General features: G+C 51.0%; 1 protein-coding gene across 1 annotated transcript; it reads right to left on the bottom strand.

The window, feature by feature from the left end:
- Nucleotides 1-7,259: 7,259 nt before the first annotated feature.
- On the bottom strand, nt 7,260-8,695 carry LOC107615936 (uncharacterized). The gene is made up of 2 exons (XM_016317947.1): nt 8,128-8,695; nt 7,260-8,041 (listed from the first exon to the last, which is right to left on the bottom strand). The coding sequence occupies exons 1-2, from the start codon at nt 8,693-8,695 to the stop codon at nt 7,260-7,262; spliced, it is 1,350 nt and encodes a 449-aa protein (XP_016173433.1).
- Nucleotides 8,696-9,547: the final 852 nt, after the last annotated feature.

Here is a 9,547-nt window from a genome sequence, read left to right as displayed (position 1 = left end):
TGTTTATTTAGTTATTAAATTGGATTTTATGTTAGTGAATTTAATTTTTTTATTTTGACATAATAAGTGGTTTAAATACCTTTTAAATTATTGAAGTCATTATAGAAAAATTATAGAGGTGCTAAAATATTTTTTAATATAATAAGTAGTTTAAATATTTTTTTGTTTTTGTGATGAAATAATAGTGTAGATAAGTGAGGTTGGTAAATCTCTCTTTTCTTGTATTAGAAAATAGAACAAAAGGTTGAATAAATTTTTTGATTCAATTTTCAAATTATAATGTGAACAAATTAAGTTAAATGAATTTTTTTTATACATCAAAAAATTAGATTAAAAAATTAAGTGATTTTCTTTGTATTCAATTTTAATTTATTTTTTTATTTTCTATTTTAATTTTAATGTATTTTTTTATTTTGTTTAAATTCTTATCATCTTATCTTTTCCTCTCATATCACATTCTGTTCGGTAGGTCGGGTACCGGACGGTTCGGGTTGGTATTCTGATTGATGGAGGGGATCTCGCCTGATCCTGAGTTGCCGGGTTGGGGTAGACTACGTCCTGAGCACTTCGTGTGAGAAAAGGGGTGTCACCTGCAAAGACACTCCGACGCTCAAGTCAGTAAAGTGTGCAGGCGAATAAGGGTTGATTGATATGTGACGTACCTTGGGGAAGGGCAGGTCCTTCCCCATAAATTCCGTGTCAGAGGTGGGCCCTGCAGGGACAGGCCCACCTTCTTCGAGGTCTCCCTTGCACAGCTGTAGCGAAGCTGTCAGAGACGCGTGTCAGGGACGCGTGTCCGAGTCGGCATCTGAGCGTCTCACATCCGACCGTTCGGGTCGGGTGGTGCCCTGGTCGGGCCGGCCCGTAAATGGTTTGGGCCAGGCCGTAACGGTGCCCCCGACGCGCCAGCAATAATCGTGAGGGTTGTTGGAGGCGCGTTACTTCTTCTTTCGTGCGCTTGGCGACAGGTCGGCTACCCGTGGGAGGGACGTGCCTCCTGCGCGCGTGTCTCTTTGTTGCTGAGGTGACCGTTCGTCGCTTCATTCTTTGCGCCGAGCATTAAATGCTCATAATGGGTTGGAAAACCCCGCGTGTAAAGACCATTGTGCCCCTGGTCCTTTCGCGCTTCGCGTAGCGGTTTTTAAACAGTTTGCCTTTTCTTTTCCTTCCCATTCTTGCTCCTCCTACTTCCATTTTCTTCTCTCCATAATATCCAAAGCACCGTTTCTGTATCTTTGCGCGTTCCTTTCCCTTTCAAGTCTTCCACAACCAATCCAAGTAACCACTATTCTCCTCTCTTTCTGCTTCGAGGCTCTCTTATCTTTGCCGTTGGTTTTTCTACTTGTGCTTGTTGCTTGTTTTGCTGCATGTTTGATTTGCATTGATAGATAACTTTTTAGTGCCAAGTAGGTGCGTTAGGGGGTTACCATTCCAAGGTAGACTTTTAGGCGGCTCGTTATGATAGATAACTTCTAGCCATACTTGGTCTTAACTGTTGAATAGGACGAACAAAGTTTCTGGGCTTTTCTGGACTCCCGACCTCATAGACTAACGGAGTGGTACCCCCACTGTAGGTATGCCCCGCATCGTTTCTCGGGCTTCTCCTTCCACTGCGAATTACGACCCCTACGCTTGGATGACTTCCGATGTGAAAGACTCGCCAAATCAAATGGACGAAGGGGAGTTGACGGAGTTCCGACAAGCCGAGTATCTGTGTTGGGGGGACAGATGAGGAGGCCAATTATGACGTCTTCGTTTCTGCCCCCAACGAGCGGCTGTATGAAATCAATTTCCATTCCCCCCAGGTTACCGACTGGATTTGGTTTTACAAGGCCATGTTCACCCAGGTGGGCGTTCGCATCCCGTTTTCTGACTTTCAGATGGCGCTTCTCAGCCAGATATCCGTGTCGCCGTCGCAGCTGCATCCAAACAGTTGGGCTTCTATCCGCTGTTTCGAGATGGTGTGCGAATATCTTGAGCTGCCGGTGTCTGTGGACGTCTTTCTCTTTTTCTTCAACCTTACTAACCCTTCCAAGGAGGGGAAAGCGAGGAAAGGATTCTTGTCTTTCCGATCCGCCCAGGGTCGGAGGATATTTGGGTTGTTCGAGGAATCTTATCATGGGTTCAAGGATAAATATTTCAAGGTCCGTCCCGCTAAAGGTCGCCATCCATTCTGGTTGTCGTTGGAGGGGGAGCGCCTCATCCCGACGTATTGGAGCTTCGGGGCGGGGTCTAATACCTTCATAAAGGTGACCTATAAGGGAATGTCTGCTGTAAATAAGAGAATTGCCGACGTGTTGTGGGTAGTTTTTGGAAAGAACCATGTGAACCCCCACCTCCTCATGGGTGAACTGGAGGTCGCCAAGAGTTATATTTGTGAGCTGCTTTGTCTTGTGTTTTTTGCATTGTTATCGCTTTATTTGGTTTTATCGGCTTCACTACTAACACATTTGTTTGTCCGTTGCAGTGGATATATCGGCTTCAGTAACAGGGCTCGAGGGTCTGTATAAGACCTTCTTGGAGGATAGTGATGAGGAGAAGGCCGACGAGAAGGTTGCCGGGAGGCCGGAGGACCCTTCTTCGGAGAAAAAAGATCAATCGGTGCCTTCACCTCGTGACGCTGAAATGTCCGACAAGAATCCTACTGGTGTGCATGCTTCCCCTATTCACGAGGAGACGGCCGGCGTTGGGCATTCCTCCTCTCGACAAGAGAGTCCCGACTTGAAGCTTGTCCCTACTCCCAAAAGGCAGAGGGCATCCTCTAGCCCTGAGGGGACTCTTACTGTTATGGAGAGAAACTTCAATGCTGGGGCTTTCATCGACTCCCAACTGATCCCCGGCACGGAGGATCACTTCCTCGGTACCGAGCTGACGAGCCAGGCGAGGTGGATGTATCGCACGCTGCTTCGTGGGGATGTAATAGCTCGGAAGGCCGAGTTCGAGTTTTCGGGGATGCAGTCACTATGAAGAAAACTTGAGTTTGCTGCCACGGCCAACAACGAATTCAAAGTTCAAGTTGAATTGCTTCAAGGGCAGCTGTCCGAAGCGGGGGAGAAACTCAAGATTGCAGAGGAGAAGGCCATGTCTGCCCAGGAAAAAATGAGAGCCTCCAATAAGACCGTGTCCCGTTTAGCCGAGCGGGAGATGACTTTGGAGAGCCAGCTGAACGCCGCGCAAGGTCGGGTGGTGGCCTTGGAGAAATAGCGTGATAAGGCCGTCTCGCTGGCTAAGGCTGCTCAGGCCGAGGTCGAAGAGCTCAAGAAGAAACACAAGGCGACTAAAGAGCAAGGGAAGAACGCGATCTTCATGACTGAGGAGGCCCTTAAGGCTCAGGTGAAGATCGTGGCTCCCAATTTTGACACATCAGCGATTGGAGTATTCAAGATGATCAAGGATGGCAAGATCGTTGAGATGTCGAGGAAATGAGCTCTTGTGCCTTTATGTTTTTATATGGATTTGCGGTTTTTTGTTGTAGAACTCGTTTATATTGTTATACCTTTAAAATACGTTTGATCGGCTTATCGTTGTCGTCGTCTTTGCCCGTGGTGGTATTTTTACTTCGTCGCATTACCGTTTTTTTGGTGTGAGCTTAGTGCTCGTTCGTTTACCGTTGTGTTGGTAGCGGGGCCAGGTCGTGGCCTTTTGTTATCGTTGTAGCCGTTCGTAGTGGCTGTGGTTTAGGTGGCCCCGGGGTGATCAGTCCCGGGGTGCCGTATTGTGGTTCCGTTTAATGCGTTGAGGAGCTCGTCGTCGTGCGATGTGTAAGTAGGAGAAAGGATAAATAGAAATAAAATTGGAAGAAATGGTAAGTAAATATTAATCGGCAATTAAGCAAGTCTGTTACCATTGACAGATACAAAGGGAAATGATTAAGCTCGCTAGATCGACTGGCCGACATACTTGATCTAAGAGTAGAACCTTCTCAGGTTGCCCGCATTCCAAGTTCTTGGGACCTCCCTTCCATCGAGCTTCTCCAATTTGTAGGCGCCGTTGCCAATCACTTTTTTGATCCTGTACGGGCCTTCCCAATTTGCTGCCAGTTTGCCTTCTCCCTGGGTCGGTGGGCCGATGTCATTGCGTCGCAGGACGAGGTCGTTCTGCCCAAATTCCCTTTTGAGCACCTTGGTGTTGTAGCGTAGGGCCATTCTTTGCTTTAGTGCTACTTCTGACAGGTAGGCATTCTCCCTGGTCTCGTCCACTAGGTCCTTCTCTACTGCTTCCTCAACCCCCTTGAGAAGTACCCATGGGCTCGGTTCGTCGATCTCAACAGGTATCATGGCGTCTACCCCGTATGTCAGGTGAAAAGGGGTTTCTCCTGTTGCTGACTGCTCGGTTGTTCGGTAGGACCAGAGGACCGAGGCGAGCTCGTCTGCCCATGCTTCTTTCTTGCTGTCTAGTCGCTTCTTGAGGCCAAGTAAGATGACCTTGTTTGCGGACTCGACTTGTCCATTTGTCTGGGGGTGTTCTACCGAGGAGAATCTCTGTTTGATGTCCAAGCCTGCGAGGAACTCTACAAACTTCTTGTCGGTGAATTGCGTTCCGTTGTCTGAGACGACGAACTCCAAGATGCCGAAACGAGTTATCACCTGCCTCCACATGAACTTTCTGCAATTGGACGAGGAGATGGTGGCCAGCGGCTCGGCCTCTATCCATTTGGTGTAATAGTCAACGGCGACTACGAGGTATTTGACTTGCCTTGGGCCGACTGGGAAGGGTCCCAAGAGGTCGACTCCCCACTGTGCGAAAGGTCGGGAGGACGTCATCAGGCTCAGTTCGTTGGCTGGTGCTCTGTGGAAGTTGGCGTTCTCTTGGCACTTGACGCATTTTTTTACGAACGTCTTGGAGTCTTCCATCATCGACGGCGAGTAATATCCGGCTCGGATGAGCTTCCTTGCTAGGACTTTGCCCCCGATGTGGTGACTGCAGCACCCCTCGTGGACTTCTCGGAGCACGTAGTCCGTCTGATCGGGGTGTAGGCATTTCAGCAGAGGTTGGCTAAGTCCCTTTTTGAATAGTTGGCCATGTATGAATGTGTATTTGGCAGCCTCCCTTCTTAACATTTTAGCTTCCTTCTCGTCTCCGGGGAGGTCGCCGTTTTCCAAGAAATTGGTGATGGGGTCCATCCAGGAGGGGTTTATCTTGGTCAGGTGGAGGGCAACCGCTGGTTCTCTCGTGATGCCTTGAATGAGGGAGTGGTTGCCGATTCCCGGTTTTGTGCTCGCTAGCTTGGATAGGAGGTCTGCCCGTGTGTTCCTTTCTCTTGGGACGTGTTGGACCGTGACCTCCTCAAACTGTTTGCTCAGTTCTTTAACCCTCTCTAAGTACTTCTGTAGTAACGAGTCTCTAGCTTGGTAGCTTCCATTCACTTGCGACGTGACGATCTGTGAGTCGCTGCATACCTCTAGCCTCGTAGCCCCGACTTCCCGGGCTAATATCAGGCCGCCTAGAAGGGCTTCATATTCCGCTTGGTTGTTCGACACTGGAAATTCGAACTTGACCGACTGTTCGTAAATGACCCCAGTTGGGCTTTCCAAGATGACCCCGGTGCCCCCAAATGTCTGGTTGGAGGCTCCATCTACATGGAGCTTCCACCGTGTGCCCGTGTCCTCGGTCGGATCTCCCGTTACTTCCACCAGGAAGTCTGTCATTGCTTGTGCCTTGATTGCATGTCGAGGCTCGTACCTTAGGTTATACTGGGATAGCTCGATGGACCAGGTCATCATTCTTCCCGCTAGATCGGGTTTCTGGAGCACTTGACGAATTCCCTGGTCCGTTCTTACGACCACCTGGTGACCTTGAAAGTACTGCCACAGCCTGCGGGAAGAGGTTAGGAGTGCTAGTGCTAGTTTCTCCAACTTGCTATACCTAAGTTCTGCTTCTTGTAGCGCCTTGCTCACAAAGTAAATTGGCTGTTGGGCTTTCGCTTATTCCCGCACTAGCACCGCTACAAGCGCTCCTTCTGTTATGGCCAGATATAGGTAGAGTGGTTCTCTGGCTCTGGGCTTGCCGAGGACCGGGGGTGCTACTAAGATTTCTTTGAACTGGTTGAATGCTTCCTCGCACGCAGGGGTCCATTCAAACGCTATTCCCTTCTTCATCAGGTTGAAGAAGGGCAAGACTTTTGCTGCCGATGCACAGAGGAACCGGGACAATGCGGTGAGCCTTCCCGCCAGTCGCTGAACAGCTTTGATGCAGCCCGGGCTCTTCATCTGGAGTATCGCTTGGCATTTTTCCGAGTTGGCCTCCACCCCCCTTTGGGTTATCATGAATCCCAGGAACTTTTCGGCCTCCATGGCAAAGGCGCACTTAAGCGGGTTGAGCCTCATGCCGTGTTGTCGGAGGGACGCGAACACATTCTCCAGGTCACTTATGAGATCACCAGGTTGGGTGGTCTTTGCAAGGATATCGTCCACATAGACTTCTATTATCTTGCCAATGAGATCGCTGAATATTTTGTTCATCAGCCTCTGGTACGTGGTCCCCGCATTTTTCAGGCCAAAGGGCATCACCTTGTAGCAATAGGTTCCTCCTGGCGTTATGAACGCCGTCTTTTCCTCGTCTGGCCGCTGCATCGGTATCTGGTTGTAGCCAGAGTAAGCATCCATGAAGCTCAGATACCGGTATCCCACGGCCGCATCGATGAGTGCATCAATGTTGGGGAGGGGGTAGCAGTCCTTGGGGCATGCTTTGTTGAGATCGAAGTAGTCCACGCACATCCTCCATCTCCCATTGTGCTTTTTTACCAGGACCACATTTGAGAGCCAGGTCGAATAGTGCAGTTCCCGGATAAACCCTGCTTCGAGGAGGCTGACCATTTGTCTGGCCACCTCCTCTGCCCTTTCCTAAGACATCTTTCTTCTCCTTTGAGCCACTGGTTTGGCTTCCGGCTTGATGGCTAGGTGGGTGACATGATTCGGGGGTCTATCCCCGGCATGTCGGCTGGTGTCCTGGCAAACAAATCGCCATTGGCTCTGATCATTTTCATCAAAGGCTCTTTTAACTCATGGGGGAGTTTTCTGTTCACGAACGTGAACTTTTCCTCCGTATTCCCGACCCTGAACTTTTCCAGGTCCCCTTCTGGTTCGGATCTGGTTTTGTCGTCAACTTTGGCATCCAGGTCGGCGAGAAACACCCCCGAGGCCTCTTTAGATTTTTTCCTTAAAGAGAGGCTGGCGTTGTCGCAAGCGACTACCATTTCCCGATCTCCTTTTACCAACCCTACCGACCCATTCTCAGTTATGAACTTCATTACCAGCATCCTAGTTCTGATGACTGCCCCCTAGGTCGTTGAGGGTCTTCCTCCCCAGGATGATGTTGTAGGCGGTGGAGTCTCGTAGGATCACGAACTCGGCCATCACTGTTCTTCTCTTCTGACCTTGTCCCACAGAGGTTGGCAAGGAGATTATCCCGTCCGGCTTGATGAAGTGGTCGCCGAGCCCTACGACGCCGTGCTGGTGAGTCTGTAGGTCGGTGTCTCTTAGACCTAAAGCGTCGAACACATTGCGGAACATGATGTTCGAGTCTGCCCCCGTGTCTACAAGGATCCGCTTGACGAGACCGGTTCCTACTATGGCCGTTATGACCATGGGAGGGCTTTCCCCGACCTCGTCAAACCATTGGTCCTCCGGGCCGAATGAGATGGATGGGAGTTTCTTGGTGCTTCGCGCAGGGGATGAGGAAACCGCGAGGACCTTGGCGTCCTTCTTACGTGCCGATTTCGACTTGGGCACCGCGTTTCTTGCGGTTACCACGTTTACTATGGTGAGGCCGTGGTCGTTCTCTTCCGGCTCCTGACGCCGCTTTGCTGCCCGTGTTCCATCCTCGCTCTCGTGGTCGCGGTTCCGCCTCCTCGGCTCCCTAATGAGGTGGGAGAACTCGGCTAGCTTTCCATCTCTAATTGCCTGCTCCAGCGCGTCCTTCAAGTCAAAACAGTCCTGAGTCTTGTGCCCATAGCCCTTGTGGTAGTCACAGTAGAGGCTCCGGTTCCCCCTGTTCGCTCCTTCAGTGGTCGGGGTTTCGACAAGATCCCCTTCTCGGCTATCTGTTGATAAACTTCCATGATTGGTGCGGTGAGGGGAGTGTAATTAGTGAACTTCCCGACCCGAGGGAAAGGCCTGGGATTCTTACTCGGACCGCCGTCTCTGGCGTGTTCCTTCTGCCATTCTCCGCTTCTGTGGTGCCGGTTTTGACTGTAGGAGGGTTGCCGTTTATTGGCAGCCACGACCTGGCTGACTTCTTTGTCATTGATGTATTCTCTGGCCACGCATTGGATCTCCTGCATTGTCCATATCGGCTTCGTCGTGAGGTGCTTTCTGAAGTCCTCGTTTAGGAGACCGTTCGTCAGGCATAGGCTGGCAACTGAGTCAGTCAGTCCATCGATCTCCAGGAACTCGTCGTTGAAACGATCCAGATATTTTCTTGTCGATTCTCCAGACCTCTGCGTTACTCTAAGCAGGTTGATTGGATGCTTTGCCTTGGCTATCCTGGTCGTGAATTGGGCTAAGAAGGCGTGGCTTATATCCGAGAACTTGGCCACTGAGCCCTGCGGGAGGCTATTAAACCACCGTATCGCAGGTCCCGCGAGGGTGACTGGGAAAGTGCGGCACCTTACCTCGTCCCCTACTCCCTCCAGGTTCATCTTGGCCTCGAAGGCCGTGAGGTGCTCCTGTGGGTCTTGGGTTCCGTCGTACCTCATGTTCGTTGGCTTGTCAAAGTGCTTTGGCAGCCGGACTTTGAGGATGGAACGATGAAATGGGGTCGTACCTACTATGACTGGTCCGCGTGTTCGCCGCGTTCTCCCTTCGCCGTCTTCCCGTCGACCATCTTCCCGGTCGTGATTTGCGGTGGCGTGATCTGTGGTGCGCCGCCTCCTGTGCCTGACATATATGAGTGGGTCGTGGTGCCTCCTTGTGCGTCCTTCCTCCCTGGGGCTCTCAGATTTGGACCTTGGGCTACCCGTGCGTCGGGAGTGGCTTCTTGGGGGAGAACGGGAGTCGACGCTCTAGGTCCTGCATTCTGTGACGTAGTTCCTGCATTATCCTGTCGCTGTTGTTGCCAGTTCCCCGAAAGGGGCGTCTTTCTAGGGATCGTGTGGTTCGTCGTGGGGGGGATCTTGTGCGCTCCTCCGAGGACACCATGATGGGTTCCCCTCTTTGCCCAACTTCTTGCCCTGCTCCTCCAGGGCCTTGTACTACTTCCATTCAGGCGATTCCCATTGACGGCGCCAATGTTCGGTAGGTCGGGTATCGGACGGTTCGGGTTGGTATCCTGATTGATGGAGGGGATCTCGCCTGATCATGAGTTGCCGGGTTGGGGTAGACTACGTCCCGAGCACTTCGTGTGAGAAAGGGGGGTGTCACCTGCAAAGACACTCTGACGCTCAAGTCAGTAAAGTGTGCAGGCGAATAAGGGTTGATTGATATGTGACGTACCTTGGGAGAAGGGCAGGTCCTTTCCCATATATACCGTGTCAAAGGTGGGCCCTGTAGGGACAGGCCCACCTTCTTCGAGGCCTCCCTTGCACAGCTGTAGCGAAGCTGTCAGAGAC

Source organism: Arachis ipaensis, chromosome B9, assembly GCF_059453495.1.
Source record: "Arachis ipaensis isolate K30076 ecotype BB chromosome B9, ASM5945349v1, whole genome shotgun sequence".
Classification (NCBI taxonomy): Eukaryota; Viridiplantae; Streptophyta; class Magnoliopsida; order Fabales; family Fabaceae; genus Arachis; species Arachis ipaensis.
The sequence above is the reverse complement of the archived record's forward strand: the minus strand, read 5'-3'. Positions and strand labels throughout refer to the sequence as shown.